This window comes from Rhinolophus sinicus, linkage group LG01, assembly GCF_036562045.2.
Source record: "Rhinolophus sinicus isolate RSC01 linkage group LG01, ASM3656204v1, whole genome shotgun sequence".
In the NCBI taxonomy this organism is placed as follows: domain Eukaryota; kingdom Metazoa; phylum Chordata; class Mammalia; order Chiroptera; family Rhinolophidae; genus Rhinolophus; species Rhinolophus sinicus.
The window spans coordinates 203,587,053-203,614,235 of NC_133751.1; the positions used below are offsets into that span (position 1 = coordinate 203,587,053).

General features: G+C 49.7%; 2 protein-coding genes across 5 annotated transcripts in view; both read left to right on the plus strand.

Moving 5' to 3' along the window:
* Nucleotides 1-8,113, plus strand: part of GIGYF2 (GRB10 interacting GYF protein 2) — a 119,027-nt gene extending 110,914 nt beyond the window's left edge. For all 3 annotated transcript variants that reach the window (XM_019739766.2, XM_019739767.2, XM_019739768.2), the window contains 2 exons: nucleotides 2,167-2,314; nucleotides 6,303-8,113. In XM_019739766.2, coding sequence (XP_019595325.2) covers nucleotides 2,167-2,314; nucleotides 6,303-6,370 — 216 coding nt within the window. In that variant the 3' untranslated portion in view covers nucleotides 6,371-8,113. The remainder of the gene's footprint in view (nucleotides 1-2,166; nucleotides 2,315-6,302) is intronic.
* Nucleotides 8,084-26,632, plus strand: SNORC (secondary ossification center associated regulator of chondrocyte maturation). 2 transcript variants are annotated; one of them, XM_074315139.1, is made up of 3 exons: nucleotides 8,084-8,321; nucleotides 26,136-26,318; nucleotides 26,458-26,632. In XM_074315139.1, the coding sequence occupies exons 1-3, from the start codon at nucleotides 8,234-8,236 to the stop codon at nucleotides 26,565-26,567; spliced, it is 381 nt and encodes a 126-aa protein (XP_074171240.1). In that variant the 5' UTR covers nucleotides 8,084-8,233; the 3' UTR covers nucleotides 26,568-26,632. The 2 variants fall into 2 exon arrangements, with proteins under 2 accessions (XP_074171240.1, XP_019595286.2); XM_019739727.2 differs by lacking the exon at nucleotides 8,084-8,321 and adding an exon at nucleotides 20,211-20,387.
* The last annotated feature ends 551 nt before the right edge of the window (nucleotides 26,633-27,183 follow it).

Below are 27,183 nucleotides of genomic sequence, written 5' to 3' on the forward strand. Positions count from 1 at the left end.
CATGCTTTATATCATTTATTGTGGAGTCCTTAACATGGAAGTCACAGCCAGCAGCGCCGTGACTCAGCCTGAATGAAGCTCAGCTAACACGTGTTTTGTCCAGGAGGCATGTCACAGCCTCCGTGTGCTTAGCAACGCTAGACAGCACTTAGCACTCCGGCGCCGTTTTATATAATGAAATCACCAACAGAAAGGACACAAATGCGAAAAACATGACACTAAATAGAATGAAAAGGATGCTTGTTTACAGTATGAGAGCTGAGACCAGAAGGCTGAGTCCTGCTGTCGTCTGCCTCAGCTGGGAGGGTGGCCTCGAGCCCCTCAGATTGTTCACTGCTCTGCACGTGTTCATGTCCCGAATAACCGCAGAGCACTGCAGTTTTTTTACCCACTGATTTGGGGGTAACAAGTAGATTGTAGCAAGTACTGCAGCCCCCCCATCCACAGGGGATACGTCGTACAACCCCCCAGTGGATGCCTGCAACTAGATAGTACTGAACCCTGCACATACATCCCTATGATAAAGTTTCATTTATAAATTAGGCACAGTAAGAGATTAACAACAGTAATAACACAGAACAATTATACAACATACTGTAATACAAGTGGTATAGAACGTGGTGTCTTTGTCTCCCTCTGAAAGCCGAGGTAGCTGCTTTCTGACTAACGCGTGGCAGAACCCAGCATGGATACGCTGGACAAAGGGCATAATTCATGTCTGGGCGGGACAGAGTGGGAGATGTCCGTGCAAGATTTCATCCCGCTACTCAGAACAGTGCACAATGTAAAGTTTATGAATTGTTTATTTCTGGAATTTTCCGTTTTTGGGCTGTGGTTGACTGCTGGTGACTGAAACCACAGAAAATGAAACTGGATAAGGGGGGACTGCTGTAAGCCAATTCACAAACACGGACTCCCTGAATAACGAGGATGGCTTGTTGAAGGTTTCTGAAACGAATTGGCAAGATTCAGGGAGAGACTTAAGAATATTCATATCCTTTAATCACATAATTCTACTAGAGATAATGTTTGCTTTATAGGTCACTTCTGGGGATATGTGAAATACAGCGAAGTACAGGGCATTTAAAATCAACTTGGGTAGATGGGCTAACAGGGATCAACTGCAGGAAAATGCAAGTTGTAAACACGAACGGGAATCAGAAGAGAAGGCATCCTAATACCATGTTTCCCCGAAACTAAGACCTAGCCGGACAGTCAGCTCTAATGTGTCTTTTGGAGCAAACATTAATATAAGACCCGTTCTTATTTTACTATAAGATAAGACCGGGTCTTATAATATAACACCAGGTCTTATTTTACTATAATACAAGACCGGGTCTTACATTAATGTTTGCTCCAAAAGATGCATTAGAGCTGATTGTTGGCTAGGTCTTATCTTCTGGGAAACATGGTAACAACACAAAAGGCTCTTTGCATTTGTGAATGGCTGACAGTGCTGCAATTAGAAGGTGGAGGTCCAGTGTGTGTGCACAGCCAGGCTTGTCCTCCCACAATGCTTTCTCCACCCCCGCCTGCTTTCACCTAGCTCATTGACTCTGATCCCAGTTTAAAATGAATTGCTCTAGTAAGAGCACCAGTTGAGTGTGAACACCTGGTAGACTATTCCATAGTTTAACCAGTTGGTAGGAAGTGTGGGTAATATTTTAAGACCAGATCCCTTCTGGGATTGCTGGTCGGAATTAAGTACGTGACACTAACTTTGTTTGGTAGCATGCTGCTCGCTGGTCTGTAGTCTGGGGCCCAGAGAACAAAGGGACCTTCCGCTTTGGGGAGATGAGGGGTATAAATTGCCAGAGTGCAGAGGTCTGTTTGTGATTTTATTTGCTATAGATTTAATTTCCTAGTGGATGGTACAGAGTCCTTGTGTACCTGAGAGGTTTTGACAGCTGTGCTGTCATAGCAGTGTGGACACGTGGAGTGACAGGACAGGCCTTGTGGAGGCACAGAGCTTCCTTAGGGACATCAGAATCTACATGAAGGTAACTCAGTGGACTGCGGTTGGTTTCAGTGTTATCAGAATGCATGGTAGGCTTCCTCTTGTTAAACTGCTACTTGATAAGGTGAGGGCGCATCAGCGCTTCTCTTGGGGCGGGGGGCACGCCTGCCTGCTCCGTGTAACCTCAGCTGTGCCCTCTTGCTCCACAGGACTCTGTGTGGGGAATGAACCACAGCGCACTACATTCAGTATTTCAGACCAATCAAAGCAACAACCAACAATCCAGTTTTGAGGCCGTACAGAGTGGCAAGAAGAAGAAAAAACAGAAGATGGTCCGAGCAGATCCCAGCTTGTTAGGTGAGCACAGGCCTAAAATCTCAGCTGAGTGTTGGGAGAGTGCAGGTTCTAGCAGTTACTTTGTGACTCCTGGGGGAAGTGTTTTTCATGAAGGGAAATAATTCATACACAGAATTTAACTTTTTTAACCAGCTCAAAATAAGTAGTCAGTATTTCCTGGGCATCTCAGTGTAAGAATTGTGCCTCATGTAGTTTAGGGACTTACATTGTATGGTGCTTTAACGCTTGTTTCATATTTAATATGAATTTCCCTAGAAGGCCTTTCAATTTAGTTAGAAAATAATGCTAATGGAACACCATCAAAGTTGTTTATAAACTTATTGCTAATTTGTGTGAAAGGTGACCGACCATAAATCCAATCAGGTATTCAGAGAAAAGAACTGAGTAGTGAGTATATATTCACTAGATCCGTCAAGTGATTCTCAGAATGACGGCTTTATGGCATGATGTTGCCGTTTTACTACTGAGCGAACCTGGAGGACTGAGAACATTTCCCAAAGGCACACAGCTGATCAGCATGGGGCTGGGATTTCAGAACAGGCATGTTTTCTTTCCACTCTTCTGTGTTACCCACACCTGTCGTCTAGAATTGAGGACTAGTGTCTTCATACAAGGCAGCTTCATGGAGCTGGTGACACTGAATTGGGGCTTTGAAAGACTGGTCGGAAGGATGGGGAATGGCGTTTCTAGAATAATAAACAGCATAGGCAAAGCTGATGGGCTGCCTGTGCTCCCTAAATTGGCCTACCGACCTATATACAATGATAAAGTTATTTTCCATTTATGAATGTAAAATAGGCTATTATAAAACCACGCTGTCTGGAGTAGAATGATTATATTGGCAAAGATTGCAGGTGGGGATGCTGGCCCGGTTAGCAGTGTAGATCAGGGAAAGATGCTGGCGGCCTGGAGTGGGATCTGGCATTGGCGATGGAGAGGACAAAGATGGATTTGAGAAGTTTAGGGGCTAGAATAGGCTGGACAAGGAGAATGGGAAGGTTTGGGCAGCTGGATGGATAGTGTTGCCTTTTGCTAAAATGACAAGCACTGGGAAATGGAGCCGGCTTCTGGGGAAATGTCAGGGTGTTGGAGTGTTGGATGAGGTGAGTGAAGTGACTGTGAGACACCAAATGGAGAAACCCGTGTGAAAGAGCTGATAGCACAGCACGCGGTAGATTATAAACCTGTTCTGCCCTGGGTGGAATCCTATGTTTTCCTTCAGTGGTTTCCTGCCCTGGAGAGAACAAAATGTCAGTAACAAAAACTTAACTGAGGATTGCTCTTTTGGAACTGGTGCCTGAAAGCTGGCTTTGGGGACATAAGGATCTGGTGAAATTCTGTTTTCTTCTGCCTGTTTTGAAAGTTTATGTTAAGAGTGGGTGGAATAGTCCAAAATTTTTTCTAGTTCTGACAGAAATAGGTGAATATAGATTTAAAAGTGTTCCTTAAATTCTGGTTGTGGGTTCTAGCTAAGAATCCCTTGCTCTTTAGCTATGGCACTTAAGGGCTAGGCTGTCAGGGAACGGTTCCTCTGAAAATGAGGTGAAGCTCTTATTATTTTTAATTGATATGTGCCTTATGGATTTACAGATTAAGAAAATTAATAAATGTCCATCAGTTACAAGTTCCCCATGCATAGAGTAGGGGAAACAGGTTTTCATTTGATCCAAAACTACCCGTTGAAACCGTAGTCATTAATCAGAGGAGAACTTTGCTTCCAAAACAAACCATCAGAAAGGGGCCCAGCCCCATTTGAACAATCCATATCCTCCATTGTACTGGTGTCTTCCTCTAGTTGTTAGAGTTGCCAGGTGCCACTGTGAACCAGCGTCCTATACTTGGATATGACAAACACAGTTGACCATTGAGCAACACAGGGGTTAGGAACATCGACCTGCACAGTCGAAATCACATATTACTTTTTTATTCCCCAAAAACTTAATTATAGTCGTCCTTCGCTCTCTGGGGGCGGGGGGGGGGGGTTGATTCCAATACGACAGCGGATACCACAATCTGAGGATGTTCAGGCCCCTTCTATAAGATGACGTGGAACAATGCATAGAGTTGGCCCTCCACGTCCACTGATTCCCAGCTGTGGATCGAATAGACCTGATTTCATGGATGTGAAACTCGGGGATACAGAAGGTCGACTGTATGTTGAAAAAAATTCACGTGTAACTGGACCCGTGCAATTCAAACCTGTGTTGTTCAGAGTCAACTGTGTACACACAATGCCATTTTGTCCCAGTCGTACTTTCCTGATAAGAACAGTCTCAATCCTGAAAGAAATTGTGCGAGCAAGGGAACAGCCTGTTGTTCTGAACCTAAGAGAATACAGTCTTTAGAGCTAGGCTTCCTGGGCTCAAATCCTCATTTGTTGCCTTGGATATCCCAGAGTTTCCCTTTCTATCAAATGGGGAGAAGTGTCCACCTTACTGGTTTATGACAGGTAAATGAGATTATGTCTGCTAAATGCCTAGGAATCAAGATATTATAGCAATGAATGATTAACTTTTTTGGCCCCAGGCTTCTTTTTGCTTCCTGTCTTTTCATGATTAAAAATAATTTAGTTTGTGTTTTTATTACATTTCTTTCATTGCATGTAGCTCATTATTGTTTTTATCATATTTCTTTCATCTGTTCTTGAGGTACATATGAAATCAAAGAAAAGCCTGCTTCAGAATACAGTAATAGCTCATTTCATAGTCTTTCGGTTTTTAGGCTTACCTAATTACACCGTTATTTTAAAATATGAACACTAAGCCTTTCATCATTTTCAAGGGAAAGCAGTCTTGCGGGCGCTGGGAGTACAGTGATGGGCAGAACCCAGGGTGGACGGAGGCCGAGCCTCCCCCAGAGGTATTAGGCCTTGTAAGCAGCTTGTACCACAGCTTCCTGGGTTTAGAAATAGGCATGTTTATGTTTGCAAATCAGGATATTTTGGAGTCAAGAATGTAATATAATTAAGCTGTTTGTATTATGTAAGGCATTTTTTATTATTGGTATATTTAAAATGTGTCTTTGTTTGAAAACTTGAACATTAAGGAACAGAAAGGAGGGGTCAGAAAACTCAAATAATATTAACAGAACTGCTTTTAGACTGGAGAGCATCGCTTGTTTGCTTTTTGATATTCAAATAGCAGCTGAGACAGCTTGGAATTTCATTTAAGGTGGATGAACTGAACGCCTTCTTGGAGTCACTCCTTCCGAAGAGTCTCTGTCAATAGTTCCGTTTGTCTGTCAGTCTCTGATTGTGGAGTTTATGGCGTCTACACACTAATGGCTGATAGCACTAGGTATTCAAACGTCACTGGTGTTTGTGAGTAGTGCGAGTTGCTTTCAGTGGCCGTGCTAGTCCTGCTTTTTCTAAACCAGATTCCATTTTAGTCAATATTGCTAACTGAAATCCTTTCCTTTGCAGGTCTGCTGCAATAGATTGAGTGGAATAAAGTACTTAAATTGTTTTGTGCTGTCTACTATGTGATAGGAAGAACATCTGAGGGCTCTGGGGATCTTGTCTTCCGAATAGCACAGCTCTTGGCCAGAAGTATTCCCAGTAGTGAGTGGGGCTGAGGCCATGTTACACCCACTCCCAGTGTGTTCCTCCTGCCCCCCTACCTGCCCCCATATCTTGTAAGGCACATCTCCGGAATGAATTTCCCCACAGCCCCGCCTGGCCTGGCCTTAACACACACTTACACCCTAGGCTCCTCTCAGGAAAAGTTCTCTAGGGCAGTGGTTCGCAATTCTATTTAAGCAGTGATGCTGTGTGTTTGCTTTTCCGCCTTAATTAGATTATACCAGAACCCTAAGAAGTAAAAACAAAGAATCTCTCATTGGAAGGGCAGAAAACCACTGCTCTGACCTTTCTCCTCCTTTCTTCTTCTCTTGACTGTCCCTATGGAATGCTCAAAAACAAGAGCTTATATTGTAGCCACTGCCTGGACTTGGAAACAGAGCTGTCACTCATTGCCATTTTTTCCTGCAGGGTTTTCAGTCAACGCTTCATCGGAGAGACTCAATATGGGTGAAATCGAGACTGTGGATGACTACTGAGCACCTGCCAATGACTGGCCTTCCCTCTCTCTCTGCTGACCATGGATTCTCCACCTTTGGACACAACACTTAGCATTTACTCTTCCTCACTCTGCAACAAATCACAGAACCGATCATCTCAGGCCTTTCCTTCTAGCCTGTTGTGTCCAAGATCTTTAAACCGTTTCTGTTGGTGAGCATCTCAGACTGTAGATGAGTGGACCAGCCCGTGTCTCGGGGGTGGCAGTTGGGATTTCTCCCCAACAAGGCCGTGTTTGGCAGCACGTGTTCACCTCGTGATTTCATCTGCTGTCCCCCAGAAAGTGTACTGGGATCTGCCAATAGCAATTTACTTTCTGTTGTCACTTTTTTCCTTTTATCTTGTTTTTCTTCTTCATTTTATTCCCCCCTCCCCCATAAGGGCAAGGGGTCTACCTGGTGCAGTCGTGAAGAGAGTTCATGGTAACAGACATTGGCCAGCAACAAAGCACCCATGTACTGTGACGTGAGCGTCCCCCAGGCCGTCGGCACTCTCCCGGTCTGAAGGCTGCATGGCCACTGCTGCCTTCGGGCTTGCATCCCAGAGGCCCTGAGTGGGGTGGAGTTTAGATTGCATTGTTTGGTGTTGCACACCCTTGGCCTGTTCCTTCTGAGCATCCTTTCGGAGAAAGGACTCATGTTTCTTCATTAGATAGTGACTTCCAAGCAAGCTGCCTTCTCCCCCAGCGTACTGCAGCCCGATTGGACAGAGGAGACCCTGTGGCCTGGGAGAGGGACTTACTCTTAATTTTCCTTTCTTACAAAACTGATTTTTCCCATAAATATTTTTACTTCAGAGGACTAGGACCAGTTTGTTTTGGGCCTTTCTGCTGAAAATTTGTCTCGTTTAAGAGGCAGCTAGGATCTTTACCATATGTATGAATTTGTATAATTTCATTTTGGATAGGGATAAACTTGTGCATCAGATAAAAGCCCGGAATTTCATCTGGTTCCTCAGAGCATTGCGTGTGTGTCTTGCTGTGGCCCCAAAAAGATTTTGTTTAAAGATTCTGGAATGGCAAGTTGCTTGCCTTTTCTGAAAAGAGAACATACCACACCTGATCATCTTTCAGACCTTCATCCATGGAAACCACTATACAGGAGAATGGCGGGGAAGGGAGAGAACGGGGGAAAGAGCCTGGTGTTGGCTTCTGGTCGTAGCCTCCTAATAGCCCTTCACTTCAGATATAAATGTACCCAAGCCCTATTTATAAACAAATACTCTACCTGCCTCCACCAGCCTCCCCCTTCCCCCAAACAATATCATCTGGAATTGCCAATCACACTTTGGTCTGAAGCCACTGGACGTCCGTCCCTGGGCACGAAGTGCTGAGTTGGGGTGGCTCCTGGTAGAGCACCTTTTCTTTCTGTCATCGTTGCCTGAAGAAGGCTGGAGTTGCTCTGAGAGCAGTTTGGTTTGGGATGATTATATTTGGTTTCTATTTTATTCTTTTGGATCACCAGTCTCCCTATCCCTTCTTGCCTCCCTCCCTCCGAAACGTGTACAATAACTATACAGAGACTGCTATAAACTTGTATATAGTTTTTGGATCAAATAGCATGAGGAGATGGGGAACCATTTAAAATTGGGACTCCTGCTCTCCTTTGCTTTGTAAATTCAAAAGTGGGGGGTGGGGAAGAGGGATAGTTAAAATGTTTACAAAACTTTAAGCTCCCTCGGACCTTTTGCCAGTGTGGAGGAAAATAAAAAGAACTTAAATAAAAGCTGGTGGTGTTCTATCTGAGCGCACCTCTTGTACTCGCCTTTGTTGAGGCTGAGTTTTGCACTAAACCCTTCGTTCTCTTGGTCCATGGAAAAGCTCCAAACCTGTGAGCACCCAAGACATGGAAGCAGCGGGGACTTGGCCAGACTACGTTCGAAACACTGGCTGGTTCTTTGTGATAGAAAATGTAGAGGTCAAGGTAGACATGGGTAAGTTTGACCAAATGTCTTTCCTCCTCTTACTGTCCCTTTCTGCTGACCTGTGGCTCGTGTCCTGCCCTCACCCCACAGACCCTCCTCCCTGGATGTGCTGTTCCTCTGGAGGAGCCCACACCTTCCAAACTGGGCTCCACTCTGTGCTTGTTCGGGAAAGAAAGAAAGACAGAAATAGCATTTGGAGGTGGGGGAGGCAGATTCGAGGGAACAAAGTCATATTAGTCATGGAACATTCCATTTCCTTAGCTGGGAGCCTTGCTCCTACCTGAGGACTTGGTCACTTCGTGGAAAGAAACCACTGTTCCCTAGGAATGCCTGTTTGTTTCTGTTGCAGTTTTGCTCTTTTTTTCCACATTCTGATTTACTCTTTCACTTCCATGTTCTTACCCCTTTCTGTAAACGTATTTGCACGTTATCTGAACTCTTCCTGAGTTTTAAGATATTTGTTTTGTACACTGTTTGCTTCCAGATATTTCAATTCAGAGATTTGAGAAACATACCCAGACAAAATGTTTTTGATTTTGGAGACTTTCCCCAAGATAGTTGGTGCTCTGGTTTCTGTTGCTGCGTAACAAATTACCCCGCACTGTCTCACAGCAGCCCTTCATTTTGTTGACAACTGTGTGAGGAGGACCTCGGGCAGGGCTCCGCTGTCAGCTGGGGCTGCCGTCTTAGGAAGGTGGGATTGGGGTGGCCAGCTCCCTGGTGGGGCTGGCGGTGGTGCTGGCTGTGGGGTGGGAAATCGGCAGGCTGATGGCGGAAGGAACTGGGTGTCCTCTCCAACACAGCACCTTCATGTGGACTTCTTACGGGGCACGTGGCTTCCCCCAGAGAACCAGGCAGAGGCTGCATCGCCTTTCCTGACGTAAACTCAGAAGTCACATGGTCCACTTCTGTGACGCTGTTCTGTCAGACCAGTCACGAGCCCACTCAGATTTAAGGGGTTGAACGTCCCCGTCTGCCTTGATGGAAAGAGGGCTAAGGTCACTTTGTAGAAGAGCATGTGGGTTGGGAGACGCTGTTGTGGCCATTTGGGAGAAATAATTGCATAAAATGAGTTTATGCGTATACATCAAGGACCTTTAAGTTTTCATTGGCTCTAAGTTGAGGGATTATTTTTTTCTTTTTAATTTCAGGATAGATAATGATACTTCTGGCTTTATTTTGAATAATCAGTTTCTTTTAGGGCAACTATTTTATATATATATATATATATATACATATATATATATGTGTGTGTGTGTGTATATATATATATATATATTACACATAGTATGTGTCATTTTAAATACATTATCTTATTTTTAATCAGATGGAGAAATGAAAAGTTATTTTATGCAAAATGCCCCTTTCTATGTTATTAGTAAAAATTGCAGGTGTGTGTATGACTGATGAAACAAGTGCTCCTGTGAGACGGCCCTGCTTCTCCGCTGCCTCCATGGTGGGAAGGGAACTTCATCAAAAGAGCAGCAGGCACGCATGTTTGAAACAGGCACCACCAAGAGCACACCCCAAATGGGAGTTGGCCTCCTAGCTGATGGCTGTCTGGGAACGAAAAGGAGAAAGCCCAGCTCTGCAGGATGGCTTTGGCCCTGCTTGGGTGCAGGCAGTTCCTGAGGAGGAAGCTGCAGTGCCTGCCAGATGTGCCATGTTCATTTTGCTGCTGATGATGGATGCCCTGAGCATGACGGATGCCCTGAGCATGATAGTCAGCTTTCCGTATTGCCAGTGCTGCACTGGGAACCTGGAGCGTTTCCCTCTGGGGATTAATCAGTACGAATGTTGTGCAGCTAAAGAAGACCATAGCTATGGCTCGCCATCTGGGAGAACTGGCATGTAGATGCTGGGAAGCAAGAGAAGAGAGTGGCTCTGTCCTGTGGCCTAAAAGCTGCCCTTGCCTCCCGCTTCGTTGCTGGCAAAGTGCTGACATCTGGGACAGAACTCACGGTCACCTCAGCAGTCACTTCCGTCCAGCGGCTTGAAGCAGAGACATCATTTCTTAAAGATTGTTTGCTTGTCCTCCCCCATGAAAGTGTGGTGGACGAGTTTCCCTCGACAGCAAATTGCTTTTTGCTTTGAATTCCTCCTTTAGCATGAGAAATGGTCCTGAAAAGGGTCACTGGGTTGGGACGAGGTTTTGGCTGCCTCTAACAGAAACCACAGTGACAGTGGCCTAAACCAGGATCGCTCAAGGTCATCAGGCCAAGGCTGCTGTTGTGGCTCAGGGACCTCGGTTCTTTCCGACTCACCCTCTTAGACTAGTCACTCTAGTCCAAGGTGACTGCCAGAGTACCAGCAATCATGCCCGTGTTCCAGGCAAGAGGAGCACGCCTCCCTGCTCAGCCCCCTGTAAGGAGCTTTTTGGGGAGTCCACCCAACTCCTAAGTCTTCGGTTGGATGTAGGTCTATAACTACCACTGTAAGAAAGGCTGGAAGTGTGGGGGTTTAGCTGAGTGCTTTGCCACCCCAAATACCTTGGGGATTCTGTGTAGAGCAAATGGGAAGGATGGGTATAGCACTGGCAGTTAGCAGTCTGCTCAGTCATTCTCTTTGGTCTTCTGTTTTGAAAGGGGAAGAGGTTGTGCACACTGACCAGGGGAAGGAATCCTAGCAGCTACCCCAGTGTAGTCTGTAGACGGAGGACCAGGCTTTTCCAGTGAGGGGCTCAGCAAGGCTCTGGCTTCCGTTTGTGTACAGAGCCGTGAACCCAGAGCTGTTTCCAAGGGCCCGCCCGGCCCTGCTGTATCTAGCACCTCCCAATTCTACACAGAATCTAGTTTTTTTGGTGTGTGTGTGTGATTTTTGTCTAAGGTACCCTGTGGAGTGAACCTGTGAGTGGTTTCATGAATGGAGGTCCTGGAGTCCAGCTGTCAGGTTTGAATGTTGATCTTACCACCTACTTTGGTCAAGTATTTGTTTCCCCATCTGTGGAATGGGAACTGTCAGCCAGCTGTCATCAATAACTTCAAATGGAAATGCATAGTACAGTGCCCGACATGTAAATGCTTGATAAATTCTGTGTGTAGGCTGTTTTGCGAGGGAGGAGGTGCTCATACGCAGGTGCAGTAGAGCCTATTAAATAGGGTCACCTTCCTCTTAGACGTCTTTGTGCACAGAGGTTCCCTCAGGTTGGGAGTGTGCAGGTGCCAGGAGACGGGCCATTTGCTCCAGCCTCGTTATTAACCATTGCTTCCTGTCCTGTCGCTGGGCCTGTTTCCTTGCCTGTCAGATGAGGGGGTCGGCCCAGGTCATCTGAGGAACTTGAAACAAAAATCCACACCTAAGCTCAGTGTCCTGGAGTCTGGAATGGGGTGGGTTCCATCACTCCAAAATTTCAAGTGCCCTAGATTCTAAATGGACAACCTGAGTGGGCAACCACCGGCCTAGCTGATGGTGTGAAGTTTCCTTCAGCTCTCACCTCCTGAGTGTGCTGGCGTGATCTGCGTGTGCCTCTGGCCATCCTTGCAGCATACTGGTGACGCTTGGTGTTTGCAGTGTAGCCCTTGGGTTTCAGTGTGGCTCCTTGACGATGCTTGACAGGACCCTCTGCAGTTTTACAGAGGCAGACCCCCGTCAAAACAAGCCCGGTGAGCTCGTGTCAGGGATAGACACACCTACCTGGATTTCTGACTGTCTGTCTTTGGTCATGTGAAATTACACCATAAGCACGTCAGGATCCATCGTGAAACACACCAAGCAGGGAGCATCCATAAGGTGTCAGTGTGTTCACTCCCAATGTGTTCTGTCATTGGGGGTCCCATCTAGAATCGTGACTAAATTCAGGTTCTCCAAGAATACCTAAGGGGTGGTGGTGTGTGCATCAGTCACCCTGGCTGGCAGTGTTGTATGGTTCTCCCATCTTTACTTGGGTCAGAATTCTTCAGTCAGTTCTGTTGCTGTGAGATGGACTCCCCGTTAGAAAAGTTCTTTCACGTAGCGTTTTTTTTTAATTAAAATTAAAAATTTTTTCAAATTAGTTGACATTCAGTATTACATTATTTTCAAATGTACAGTATAGTAGTTAGACATTCATATAACTCATGAAGTGATCACCCTGTTAATTAAGTCTAGTACCCACCTGGCACCACACATAGTTACTACAATATTATTGACTACTGGTATATTCCCTACGCTGTACTTTGTATCCCATAACTATTTTGTAACTGCCAATTTGTACTTTTTAATCTCTTCACCTTTTTCACCCATTCTCCTAACTCCCGTTCCATCTGGTAACCATCGGTTTGTTCTCTGTATCTGAGTCTGTTTCTGTTTGTTTGTTTTGATTTTTAGATTCCACAAATAAGTGAAATCATATGGTATTTGTTTCTGACTTACTTCACTTAGCATAATACCCTCTAGGTCCATCCATGTTACAAATTGGTGCAGCCACTATGGAAAACAGTATGAAGATTCCTCAAAAATTAAAAATAGAACGACCTCATGACCCAGCACTTCTACTTCTGGGTATTTATCTGAAGAAATCCAAAACACTAATTTGAAAAGATACATTCATCCCTGTGTTCACTGCAGCGTTATTTACCATTGCCGAGGTAGGGAAGTAACCTGTGTGTCCATGGCTAGACAACTGGATAAAGAAGTGGTACATTTATACAGTGGAGTATTACTCGATCTCTGGTGGAGCATTTTTAACGTTCATCGGTGGTCACTGCTTAGGTCTATTACTTAGTCATTGAAAAATGGGGATTTTTTTCATTGAGGGGGGTATTTGTATTTTGAGTAATTTCAGACTTAAAGAAAACTTGCCAGACCAATAGCAAGAACTCCCAGGTAGCTTTAACCCAGATTCTCCAATTGCTAATGTTTTGCCACATCTTTTTTTTTTTCTTGGTGACTACACTCAGTAATGACTCTCAGTAACTTTTCCTCCCCTTATTCTGCCCCCACCCCCCTCCAGTTCAAGCCGTTGTTTCTCAGTCGAGCTGTGTAGGACACAGCTCCCTGGCCCAGGCTGGTGTTATGAGCCTTGCGCTGCCCCGTCTGAGGCAGCTGGTCACCGCAGGGTAACTTTTGTGACCCATCTGAGAGTAAGCTACAGACATCATATCCCTTAGCCCTAAGTATCTCAGGGTGTATTCTTTGAAACAAGGGCATTTTACATAACCACAGAACAGTTATTAAAATTAGGAAATAAGTGGTACAATACTATTAATATTCAGGCTTCATTCATATCTCACCGGTTGTTCTGCTAATGGCTTTTATAAGGAAAGACAGTGTGGGATGCCTTCTCTGATCACTTGTATTTAGTTGTCATGTTTCTTGAGTCTCCTCTAATCTGGAACACTTCTCTGTCTGTCTTTGTCTTTCAGATCTTGATGTTTTTTTAAGGATGCCAGACAATTATTTTGTAGGGTGGCCATAGTTTGCCTGGTGTTTTCTCGTGGTTTGATTGAGATGATGCAATTGGGCAGGAATGCTACAGCAGTGATGTTATGTCCTCAGTGCGTCATCTCCAAGCACATGTCAGTTTGAACCATCACTGGCGATGCCAGCGCCAATCACTTGGTTACGGTGCTGTCGGCCAGGTGTCTGCACCGGAATGATTTTCTCTTAAAGGGAGAAGCATTGAGACCGTGTACATATCCAGTTCTGCATCAAACTTTCATCCACTGGTCTTAGCAGCCATTGGTGATTCTTGAACAATTGCTAGGATGTTGGCTAAGCTTTCCTTTTCCATTTGTTGGTCAGGAAGAGCTTTCCATACATAAACATGCATGCACGCACGTGAACACACTGTGTAGGTTATAATCGGACAATACTTTTTGTGCACAAATTGTCCATTTGGAGCCCCGCCGAATTGACTTCCGTGTCCTTCTGCATGTCCCCATCGTTCTTTGAGCATTTCCTTCCTTTGGCCTGAGGTAGCCTAGGCTCAGCATCTACTTTTTTCCCTACCCCAGATTTAGAATTCACCATTTCTCCAAGGAGCTGTAGTTCCTTTTAGTAGGGAATGGTATCCAGAAACCAGAATCTGGTTCCTGGTCATGCTTATTGCTACTGGGGTGTCTTGACAGGTAGAGACAGGCCGTGTGTGTGTGTGTGTGTGTGCGCGCGCGCGCGTACGTACAGATACATGCACACATCTGTGTACCTCATCATAACTTATCTCTACATACCATGAGTCCTGACTGATGTCTTTAATTCTAATATGATCCCACAGGCTCCATTCGAATCTTCCTGCTCTCCATGTTTGTGATTCCTCTCGCCAACAGCAAGAAACTGGCTCCTATTATCCTCAGTCTTATCTCCTTATTTGCTCAATCCTAGGACACACCAGTGTAGTTTCATAATTGCTAACCCATACTGTGAAAAACAATCTTTTTCTAGCTAGAGTTCAATATTTGTTTAAAGATACACCTCCGACATTACAGAAATACATATGTACAAGGTTAATCATGCAATAATCTTTGTAGCAGTTTAGACTTTTTGTCTAGTCAGAGAGTGCTTTGCCATTTTTCTCATTTTATATAAATATAAAATTATATAAATTAAGATTTCAAATATTAATTTGAAATACTATTCACTGTCTTAAAATTCGTAGTAATTTTATCTTGAGTTTGTCTGATGGATTGATGAAACACATTAAGGGCTTGGTGACATGGCTTACACATGCCCCTACCCCTCTGCAGCCTCACCCTCCTTCCCTGCTTCTCATCCACTGAGATGGATTCAGGCCAAAACCCCATCTACCACTTGACTGCCATAAGCTCTCACTTTGGTGAACACAGTGGCATTTTGGGTTTCCAGAGATTAGTGTCAGCACAGTGCCAGTGTCTAGTGGTCCCAGAAGCTATGCGTATCTGCCTTCCCCAGGCACAGCTACCCAGTCTATGGCTGCCGGGACCTTTGGGGGAGATTTACTGTTTATACCTGTGGCCATCTTGCAGAGTCCTTTCTCACCAACACAATGTTGCCTCCCTTTCTATCAAGAGAGTCTGGGTCTGGGAAGTAGGTGAGAGGTTTGATGCCCCATTGCAGGAAGTGCAGATTTCTGTTCACCTGTCCGTTTTTGTATATCAAGTAGTGCATTAGTTAGCTGCCCATCTGCTTTATTCCTAGGGGTCAAAACACTCTTGTGGTCACTCCGTCTTTGCTATTCATTGCAGTGTTTGCATCCCCCTTATTCCTACTGAAATCAGGCATCCCATCAACACAGGCCTGCAGAGAACACACACCACATACTTTTTCAAAGATGTGAGTCTTACGAATGCATCTCAAGCCTCAGTGAAGGGAGTGCACTTTGGAACCTCCTGAGGACACTGGAGTGGTGGCGAATGTGTGAGTCACCTATCGCAAATCCACTCCAACACTCCTTCCTTCCTAAATCTGTGGCTTCCCTGCTCTTCATTACATCAGGCTTCTCCATCTCATTGAATCCAGGCTACTGTTGAATTGAGGTTTTATTCATCCAACCACGCTGTTAAAGCTACTTCTAGATACTTGAACTAAACATTGAGTTAGAAGCTCCACTAAACACGCCCCATCGATACGTTTGACCTGATCTAAGGTCACTCATATCCTGTCCATTTAGTCTACTACCTTAGAATTCATTCCCACACATATCCTCCAGATTTCTACTAGTGTAAATTAGCAAAATCTTAGTATTTAGTTATTAATTTATTGCTAGCATAATTAGCGATTGTTTTAGTGTGTACCTTTCTCTTCCCAGGTCAGACTGTTTCTGTTCTCCTTGCCTTTAGTTAAGGATGTGGAGGCAATGAAGGGTTGTCACGGTGAGTCTTGAGAACAGGCATCTTGCAAGGGGAACGCACAGATGAGATGATTATTCAGACAAGAAAAGACTCTTCAGACAGAAGAGCCTGCTGCTTCAGCAAGAGTGGCCTGGGGATTTGTGGGTAGAAGTTTGTCCGATTTGCATCAACCCAAACATCCTCCTTCCGGATCTCAAGGTCCCACTCCTTCCCAATCAGTGCCATACATGCTGCCTAGGAGAACAGGCATGACTATGAATTCAACTTCAGATTGTAATTCTGCGACTCATGCAAATTTGGGGCTTGATTTTATGCCGTGTATAAGGAAGATTTTTTTTTTTCAACAGCACGAATGGACCTGGATGGTATTATGCTAAGTGAAATAAGTCAGAGAAAGACAAATACCACATGACCTGACTTACATGTGGAATCTAAAGGATAAAATAACAAAAAAGGAATGAGATTTTTAACAAAGACTTCCAATGGAAATGCTCTGTCTGTTCCCTGATGAGACCCAGACCTTAGAATTTAAAGCCCTGAAATCGTCCTTTTCTGTGAACACCCAGTGCAGTAACAAGTAGCCCGTTCACTCCACTATCCTTTGATCATCATCACTTCTATAAACATCAAGTGCAGCATTGACGTGGCTCAGTAGGCCTTGTCTTCAGCAGGCACTTCTTGCTGAACAGCCACAAGCCGTAACACAGCATGCCGTATGTGACCTGATCTCATTCTCCACTGGCAATGAGGTCTGCACTCAGCAGCAGGGGGTGGCAAACCAAGCTCAGAAACCTATCTTGGAGGGTCTGTTTCCCAGGACCGTTCCAGGTGCAAAGCACTGCATTGGTCAGGGTCTGACTAGGAAAGAGTCCATTCTAGGTATTTCAAGCAGAAGAGATTTAATACAGGACTTTGTTAAAAGAATATGTAAAAGTGAAGGAGCAAAAGATGGAAGGCAAGGTTCCTCATACATTAGTAACTGACACCTGCCTGGTCTGGAAGGAGCAGAAAGGTTGCTCTGAGGCCACCGTGCTGCCCATGAAGGCTGCTGAAGTCAGGGTTCGGTTGCCTGCTGATGACCCAGGAGCTGGCACTTCCAGCCTTCTGTGCCTGTCCTTGCAGGCACTGCCACCTGACCCTTTGTCACTGATGTTACTGTGGCCAGTGCTGCTGCCAGAGACAGTCAGAAATCGGAAGCAGAAAGAAGTCGCTTCTCCCCACACTTCCCATCTCCCACCAGTGCCTCCCATTGGCAGATGCTAACAGGAAGTCAGCTGGCAGGAAAGTCTCGGGAGTGGCATTTGGGGGTCTAACTACATTATGTTTCTCCGTTACATTGCGGGGAGCAGAAAGATGGGGATGGGAGGCTGAGCAATCAAGCAGCACAAACGAATCAACAGTGAGAAGATGCTCATGGTTAAATCTGTCCCAGAAGCCGCAGCTGGCTGAATCCAAACATGAAGTCTCTGCTGCCCTGGCGCTTCCCAGGTGGGGACGGACAGACAAGCAATGCGCACTTCATCTACAGATGCTGTTACATGTACCTGACAAAGGATTTTTATGTGGGACACACCTTCCGAAATAAATACCACCCTAATAAATACAATATAGGCAAAAATAATTGAGCAGACCCTTCACAAAAGAGGATATTCCTGTGGTCAATAAGAAAAGGTGCCCAAGGGGCGGCCAGTTAGCTCAGTTGGTAGAGTGCGGTGCTCTTAACAAGGTTGTCGGTTCCATCCCCACGTGGGCCACTGTGAGCTGCGCCCTCCAGAGCTAGATTGCAAACAACTACTTGACTTGGAGCTGATGGGTCCTGGAAAAACACACTTAAAATAAAAAGTTAAAAAAATAAAAATTGGCTGCTTTATAAAAAAAGGTGCTCAACTTCATCAGTCATGGAAGCGCATCCACAGTGAGACCCCGCCATTTACCTATCAGACAGCTAGAAATAGAAGGACAGGCACCACCAGGGGTGGTGAGGATGCATCAATTGGAACAAACACCTTGGAAAAGTGCTGGGCAGCATCTAGAGAACCTGAAGACTATCCACCCTCTGCCCCAGTGATTCGGTCTGGAGGTGTAAAGACAAGCACGAAAATCAGGGTACATGTCCAGCAAGAGACGTACAAGAATATTCATTGGAGCTTTATTCATAAAAGTTCACACCTGGAAATCACCGAAATGAACACAGATAAATGACAAAGGAATGAGTAAGCCGCAGCATATTCAGATGGTTGAACACTGTTCAGCAATAAGAATGAAGGAGCTACATGCAACCGTGGATGAATGTCACAGAATGCTGAACAAAACACACCAGACGCAAGAGTTCATGTCATTGGATTCCATTTATTTGATGGAATCCGATGGGATTCCTGCAGGTGTGTTGGAAATGTTTATTCATCTGGGTGGCATTTACACAGGTGTACACCTGTATAAAAGTTTATCAAGCTGTAAACATAAGATCTGTGTACTTCACAGCATACGAGCTTTGACAATTAAGTTCGAGAACTTGTTGCAACGATGTTGCTAACCTTCTTTGGTGTCAGAGGGATTATTCATTGTGAACTTGTACCAACTGGACCAACAATCAAGTTTACTATTTGGAAGTGCTGCAAAGGCTGCATGAAAAAGTTAGACGACCTGAACTTTTCACCAACAATTCATGGCTCTTGCATCACAACAATGCCCCAGCTCAAATCATTGTATTGGAACACCCTCCCTACTCACCTGATCTGGCCCCCAATGACTTCTTTCTTTACCCAAAGATAAAGGAAATATTGAAAGGAAGACATTTTGATGACATTCAGGACATCAAGGGTAATATGATGACAGCTCTGATGGCCATTCCAAAAAAAGAGTTCCAAAATTGCTTTGAAGGGTGGACTAGGCACTGGCATCAGTGCATAGCTTCCCAAGGGGAGTACTTTGAAGGTGATCATAGTGATATTCAGCAATGAGGTATGTAGCACATTTTCTAGGATGAGTTCACAAACATAATTGTCCAACCTTGTATGTTAGTCCTCAAAAAAATTTAAAACAACGAAAAAGAAAAACAAGTTTCATATAAATAGAAGTGCAAAGAAATTGAAAGTGATGTGATGGGTGGATAGGGGCTGACTCATCAGCTGAGACCTGAATGGTGACAAGGAGATAGCCACTTAAGGAGCTGAGGGGCTGCTCTCTAGGAGAGGGGACAGCAGGTGCAAAGGCCCTGAGGTAGGATCAAATTTGAGCAAGGTGGGAGAGGTGAGCAGGGCCAAGGCAAGCCCTTAGGTTGGCTTTTTTAAGTGCAGTGGGAAATCACAAGGGTGTGAAGTAGGGGGGTGTTGGCAGTACTTTCTGAGCCACTAGATGTGGGGAGTAAGATAGAGAGGGAACTTTGATGACTTACTTGTGGGGCTAGGATGTCTGGAAAGTGAGGGCTGGGATTCCATTGACTGCGCAGGGCCAGGGAGGCAGTGGAGTCAGGTTTGTTTTGCACAATGTCACGTAAGAGATGCTCATTAGACACCCATGTGCTGTTGGGGAGGCAGTGGGCAGTGGGGCTGAAGTTCTGGGCTCGACCCGGGCGGGAAGCACATGTCACGAGCATACAGGTGGCATTTCAAGTCTCAGGCACCTGGGGGAATAGCGAAAAGAAGGGACACATGGCATTTAATGACATGGGCTTTTCTGGAAAGAGACTAGAGCTGTCAGGGAGTTTGGACTGAAATTGTTTAAAGTGCTTGTGCTGCTTTAACAAACTCTGTGGAGAGTCCGCTCCCAGCCAGCCATCTAGAACCCAGCCGTGAGCAGACCCCGGCCGTTCAGTGCCCACTGCGTAGGGCCCTGTCTCTGAGCCTGGGCCCTGGGCCACATCCAGAGCCACTAAACAGAGTGCTAGGAGCACCTGCATTTTCCAGGGTCCGGGGTGTTTGCTCATGGAGGTTTGAGAATCTCTCACTTCCAATGGCCCAGGAGTGAGTGAGTGTGTGTGTGTGAGAGAGAGAGAGAGAGAGAAAGGGTGGGGCTGCTCCAGAATTTGGGAAGGCGGTCTGTTCTGTAAGCTCCGCTCTCTGTGTGTGTGTGTGTGTGTGTGTGTGTGTGTGTGTGTTGGCGTGTGTGGGGGGCGGGCACGGTGTCCCAGGAGGACAGAGTTTGCATTGATGAAAACCCTTCCCAGCCCTTTGATACCTCTTTCCCGCCGCCCTGAAGTTAAGCAGCTCAGTCCTCAGTGCATCCTGCTCTCCGGCCGGCCGTGCTCACTCGGCCAGGATGGCATTCCGTCAGGCCCTGCGCGTGGTGCTGCTGCTCCTCTCCGGGGTCCTGGCTCCTGCCGTGCTCACAGGTAAGGGTGCTCCCTTGGCTCTGCTGCCACCAGCCTCCAGGTGGGAAGAAGCACCAAGACCTCCAGGGCCAAGAAGTACCTTGGACCAAATTCGCCAATGCCCACAGGGCGGAAGCCCTTCGCAGGAGATGGGCGGCCATTGGGGTGGTTCTGCGGAGGGCTCCCATGAGACAGATGGCAGCAGTCGGGGAATTCCAGCCCCGGGGACGGGGGCAATGGCCTCTGAAGTAGGAGAGTGACTTGGGAAGCAGGGCCGGGGATGTTAGCTGCCTGGGGGACATAGGGATTACTCTAGTACCCTAAAATCTGCAGCCTCCCAGACTTGGGAGTCACAGGGGGCACAGGGCCAGGATAAGCGGCTGGGGAGCCAGAGGCCTCAGGCCCCTGCACAGAAGACCACAGAGCCCTGCCGTTTACTTTTCAAACCCTGCAAGCCCTTCCCTGCTGGTTTTCTGAAAAGTCTTTCACGAGTGTAGACCCAGGTGCTATTCCCAATTTGGGAAAAATTCCAGAGGGAGCACCGGGCCTGAGCCTCAGCAAAACCATGAAGACCCTGGACTAGGTTTTGCACTGAGGCCCAGTGGCTGGGTCTGGGTCCCAGCAAGAAGGAGGGTCCCCACAGGTTTGGGCCGCGTGCCCAGGACCTCAGCCCCAGTCCTGGCATGACTGGGGCTCTACCCTGGGAGGAGCTGGCCCAGGCTGGCTTTGAAGCCTGAGAGAGCAAAGGCACAGCTGGGTCGGGGGGTATTTTTCCAAGAAGAAAGTAATCTCTGTTGGCCCTGAGGTAGCCAGAGGAGTGTTTCAGGCCCCTGTGGGGAGTCGGGGGCTCTGGGGAAGTGTCTGTGGATGGGTGGATGGCAGGCGTGTGTGCACGGCCCAGGGTGAGCCGCTGGGGGGTGGAGGCCTGGGGGACGGCCGTGCTTAGACACACGCGGGAGCAGTAGGCAACGGTGAGGAGCCTGGGGGCCTCTCTTGAGGTGCCCTAGGAAGCAGCCAGCAGCCTGGCTTTGCTTCTGGCTGTATCCCTCCTGGCTGTTTCTCAGCCTCTCTGTGCCTGTCCTCGTCTGTACAGTGGTGACAGCCTCCCTTCCAGGGGACTGTGGGCCTCCCAAGTTCAGACACGTGAGCTTTCAGGTCGGGTCTGGCATGTGGTAGCGCCCAACCTGTGTACACATGTCCCAGACCCTCTGTCGGAGGCAGGGAGGTCTCAGGGCAGAACACCACGCAGGCTGGGGAAACGCCTAGCTCCCTTTTGGTGGGGAAGGTGTGGGCTGGGCAAGTCGGGGGAAGTGGCCCAAAGCGTAGGGCGGCGTCTTCCCTAGCCTAGATCTTGGGGCTGTGATCCTTGCAGCCCCCTCACCCCGCCCCATCCCAATGAAACGTGCTCCTGCCTGGTGGTCAGAGTGGTGGAGGTGAAGGCTGGCGCCTGCCTGCCGGGGTCTGGGGCTGCCTGGGGAGCTCCTTGCAGTTTCCGGCTCCCCGAGCAGCCAGCTCTCCCAGCCAGGCTGCCGGCCAGAGGTGCTGGATCAGGCTGTGTGTGCTCAGCCTGGGTGGGTGGGCTTCGTCCTCTGCCACAGGAATGCCTGGGTGTCAGCCTCGTGTTTGGTGTCACAGGCCCTCACCTGGGCTCACCTCCCTCCACGTGTCCTACCGAGGGCAGGCAGGCCAACTCCACTCTGGAGTCTTTGGGGTTCTGGCTGGCTGTCCTTCCTCCCACCATTCTGGGAGGTATATACGAGGCCCTCCAGCCCCCTGACCGCTGCCCGGTGGGCAGGGGTCCTGGAGCCGACAGGTCAGGAAGGAGTGGCCCTGTGGCTCAGGTCCAGGCCGGCCTGGGCCCTCCCCACCGGTCGCCTGTGGCCGCAGCTCCTGGCGAGGGGGAGCAGGCCAGGTTGAGCGGGCGGGAGGCCAGGGCAGGGATGAAAGGGGCCTTCATGGCCTGCACAAAGGCCGTCTGTGAGCAAGGGCGCCTGGCCTCGGGGCCGTGTGGTCAGAGCGAGCGCTAAACAAACTTATTTACCGAAAGGCAGAGCGGCTGGGGGTGGTGGGGCTGCGGGACAGCCCACAGTGCCCAGGCCTGTGTCACGAGGCCCCCACTTCTCCTCATTTCCCTGGTTAGAGCAGAGTCGCAGATGTTGTTTACTCTGGTCCTTGGAGTTTGGGTCTCATCACGGGTCCTCTTTGGTCCTCCCCCTGTCTGTCCTCACTTAACTAACGTCACTGCGGCCGACCCATCACTCGCCTTACATGCCCATGGGTTCCGTCCTCTGCACCGTTGCTCAGGCTGCTCCCCCTGCCTGGCACTTCTTCCCCGCCTCAGTTGGGGCCTGCTGCCGGCAGACTCTGACAACTGCTGCTGGTCATGGCTTCCCAGACGGGTAGATCTGGGGGCAGGGTGGGCTATTGCCTTTCCACGTTTTTTCCCCTCGTACTACAGCAAATTGACAAAATCCAGAGACATGTAGGTGAGGATAAGCAAATGATTCAGCCCCTTCCTGGGAGCTGCACCTCTTTTGCTGGAGGCTGGTGGCTAGCCCCTGAGGCCCTGGCTGTTCCAGCACAGGTGAGCCCCGGACCAGACTTTGGAGGAGAGTGGGTTCTCCCGTGGCAGTGGGCACCAGAAGACCACACCACACGGAGTGGCTTAGCCTGTCTGGCCATGTGGCTCATGCCAGAGGGACCCAGGGTGGAGGCAGCCCTGACGATGGTAGCATGGTTACCCACTTGTGTGGGCTGGGAGAGGCACGGTCCAACCCACATTTCACAGGTCGGGAGAATGAAGAAGAAGGTGGTGAAGTCTGTCTGCCAAGATCCCAGGGTGAAAGTGTGACGGAGACAGATCTGGACCCAGACCACTGGGTTTGGAAGCCCATGGGTTCAGCTCAAGCTTCAGGGACTGGTTGGGTTTTGAAGGCAGGTACAGTCAGCAAGGAGGAGGCAGCCCAGGCCGTGAAGCAAGGAAGAGCCAGGCCTCTGTGGGGAGCAACAGAGAGGCTGGTCACAGGGGAGAGGAGGGGAGAGGGCCTGGGTGCACTTCCCAGCTGCCCTGCTCAGAGGGCCTGTTCTCCCCAGAGATGGCTCCCGGGCTCCAGCAAGGGCAGAGGGTGGCTAGCTCCAGGAGTGAGCCCCTGCCCTCCCAGGGGCTATGGGGCCTGTCACTCCTTCTGAGCTTGGAGCGGATTCCCCACATGCCACCCAGGTTGGCTGGGCCTGAGCCCCAGGAGCCACAGCCTCCCTGGCCAGGTGCCTGGCAGACAGAGGTGAGCTTTGGCCGGCAGTGGTGGGGCAGGGAGGTGCCTGCCTGCTGTCCTGACTCGGGGTGGGGGTCATGGGGGACAAGCGGGGGCCAGTGGTGTCTCCATTTATCTGGGGAGACAGACAGTCTGCAAGCCCTAGACCTCAGGGCCTGCCAAGTGGTGGGTACACTCAGGCCTTTTTCTGCCCAGCCCCCTGGAGCCTGAGGTCAGCATGCCTGGGGCCTGGGCCTGGAGCCTTCCACGGCAGCTACAAGGCGGCAGAGCCACAGTGACAAGGAAGGCCTGCTAGGGTCACTCGTCCATCCTCACAGGAACAACTTTGCAGCTGGTGGGGCCACCATGGCCCCCAGACCCAGCACTGCAGTTGAGAGGAAAGCTCCCCCCACCCCTGCCCCACTGGGTGCTGGGGCCTTTTCCCCTGGGGCCTCCTTGCTAGCAGTGTTTTCTGAAAAGGGTGCCAACTTGGGCAAGCTTTGTGGTCCCTGCCCGCAGGCAAGCTTCTGAGCTGAGCCAGCCTGGGTCTGGGAGAGGCTGCAGGGGCAGGAACTAGGGGGCTTTGTAGGATTTTATTGTGAAAAGATGTTACGTTTATAGAAAAGTTGCAAGAATAACCCAACGAATTCCAGTAGATTCCGTGTTTCTCAAAATAAGACCTGGCCGGACAGTCAGCTCTAATGCATCTTTTGGAGCAAAAATTAATATAAGACCGGGAGTTATATTAATTTTTGCTCCAAAAGACGCATTAGAGCTGACTGTCTGGCCAGGTCTTATTTTCAGGGAAACACTTTAGATTCACCGGTTTCCACCATTTTGCCATATTTCTTATCTCTGTCTTCCTGTTTCTATCTACCCATCTGCCTGTCTGAACGCTGAACCATTTGAGAGTAAGTTGCAGGCATGCCCCTTTGCCCCTAAAATGCCCAAGAACAAGCATATTCCCTCACATAAGTAGTCGGTTGTCCACATGAGGAAAGGAACATGCATGTAGTATCTAGACCACAGCCTTACTCAAATTTGGCCAGTGCACCCCAAACTGTCTTTTATAGCAGCTCTTCCAGCCCCACCCAGGAACATATGCATTCGTTGTCACATCTCCTTCGTCTCCAAGCTGGAAGAATTCCTCAACCTTCTTTTGTCTTTCATGGCCTTAACATTGTTGAAAGCCCAGTTATTGTAGGACTGGCCCCGAATTCGGGTTTGGCTGATGTTTCCTCAGGCTTTGCCCCGGGTGCTGCTGTTGGCAGGGAAGCCCTGGAGGCCCTGTGTGAGTTCAGAGCAGCCCCAGATCACACTCAGGGCCAGGCTGAAGGCCCACCCTGCTACAGCCCTACAGCCGATGGTCAGGGCTGCGCTAGGAGGCCTGAGCCCACCTGCCACCCTCATTTGGAACTTCGCTAGGTGGCTGCGTTCTCCTGTTTGAGGAGGATGGATGAGCCCAGGGTTGGGGTGATGCTGCGGGGTTCACGGCCAGGGTGGGGGTAGGTGTGGGTAATAGAAAATGGTGAGGGGTATGGGGCTGGGGTTAGCACACAGGCCTGTCGCTTTAGGTCTCTGGGGCCCCTGGGGACCCCAAACCCTACTAACCCCCCACCCATGAGCAGAGAAAGGCTCCTGCAGAAAAGGCTGCCCAGGGACGGATGTGTTGATTGAGCCCCAGTTTGTATAGGGGGCAGGGGACACCCACCCTTTCCTTGGAGTTCCCTTACAGACCACAGATACATACCCCTGCCCACCCCTCTGGCCCTGTTCTGTCTGGAGACAGAATGTGCTGGCATCAGTTCCTTAGGATGTACAGGCCCCTTGGGCTTTTAGCCTCAGACACATACAGGCGTGAGCGGGTGCTAGACCCCATGTCCTGTGGGTCGCATGGCTTTACCCAGGCGAGGGCCAAGTGGGAGACGCGGGGCTGACTGGCCTGGGGTGTGGGTGGACCTCTCCTCTCCACCTCCTGCAGCAGTGGTCCCCTCCAGCCTCATGGGGCCGGGTTGGGCAGGGACGCTGATGCTTCACCTTCCTGGCCTCTTCTCCCTGGTGAAGGCTGACCTGTGTCTGCCCTGCAGGGGAAGGGGGTCCCTCACAGGTGTCACCCCACCCAGGCCTATAGAGCCCATTGGTTCAGATGAGGTGTCCCAGGCTCTGCTGGGAGAGAGGAATCGCCCTGCCCCATGACCCCCTAACTCTGCTGCCAAACCTGGGTTCTCACAGCTGTTTTCTAAGCCGGCCTGTCCTTTTTCTCCCCCTCCCCCCATCAATCTGTCTTCACTTCGGCGTGGAAGAAGCCTGGCCCCAGTGGGGACTCTGGGGCTACACGTGGCTTCTCAGCCGCGGTTGCCTCACCTGTGACACTGGAGGGCTAGTGTAGTGCTGATCACCAGGCGCGCCCCCCATCTCCGCACAGAGCACCACCTCCCCAGGTGGTCACCCGCGGGGGCGGGCGATGTCCACGTCGGCCCCACTGCCTGTGCTCCAGCGCCTGTCCTTGGCCTTGCAGCCGAGGGCCCGCAGGAGCCCGCACCCACCCTGTGGAACGAGCCCGCCGAGCTGCCGTCGGGAGAAGGCCCAGTGGAGACCACCAGCCCCGCCCGGGAGCCCGCGGCCACCGGTCCCCCGGCCCCCACCGCCGCACCGAGTCCGGAGGACAGCACCGCGAGGGAGCATCTGGATCAGGGCGGCGGTACGCGGCCGGTGGGGAGGGCAGGGGCGGAAGGGAACGGGCAGGCGGAGAGAGGAGGGGGAGGGGAAGAGGGAAACGAAGGGGGAGGGCGGGCTTGGGCCAGGGGCTGACGCGGCCCTCCGTCCTCCGTCCTCCGCAGGCTCGCTGGGGCCCGGTGCCATCGCGGCCATCGTCATCGCCGCCCTGCTGGCCACCTGCGTGGTGCTGGCGCTCGTGGTCGTCGCGCTGAGAAAGTTTTCAGCCTCTTGAAGCGAATAAAGGGGCTGCGCCCCCGCCCGGCGCGACTCCGCTGCACCGCGGGGCGCGCCCGTTTCTCCAGTGTGTCCGTGCGTGAGTGTGTGGCGCGCGGGGGCAGGCGACAACTCGCGACACGTGAGCGTGTGTGCACATGCCCGGGCGCAGTATGCCCGCAGGAGCCGTGTGCGTGCGCGGGGCTGAGACCGCTGGGAGCGGCCAGCGCTGGGAGCAGGACACCCGCACCCGCATGGCCCCGGCGGCCCCATCGCCCTGTGCCCTCGGCCCCGCCCTCCCCGAGGCATCCTGTGCAGCGACACACAGGCAGCCGCGGGGTCGGGAGGGGCTGACCGAGCCTGCCCCGCACCTGCCACCCTGCTTTTGGCGTTCGGGCCTCGAGATGGCAGGGATTGGACGGCCGTCGGGGCTCCCGGCCAAAGGCCGGGTTGTTTTGGGGGAAAGGGGGCTAGGGCCCCGTCTGCGGGCTTGGAGCCCCGCACCCATCCGCCAGGATCCCTCTACCCTAGGGAGCCCCAGGAGCCAGACGAGCTGAGCTGAGGGCCATGGGCAGTCTGTTGGCTGGGCCCCTTACCCCACCCACTGCCCTAGGCGAGGGGAGGGGTGCCTTGGC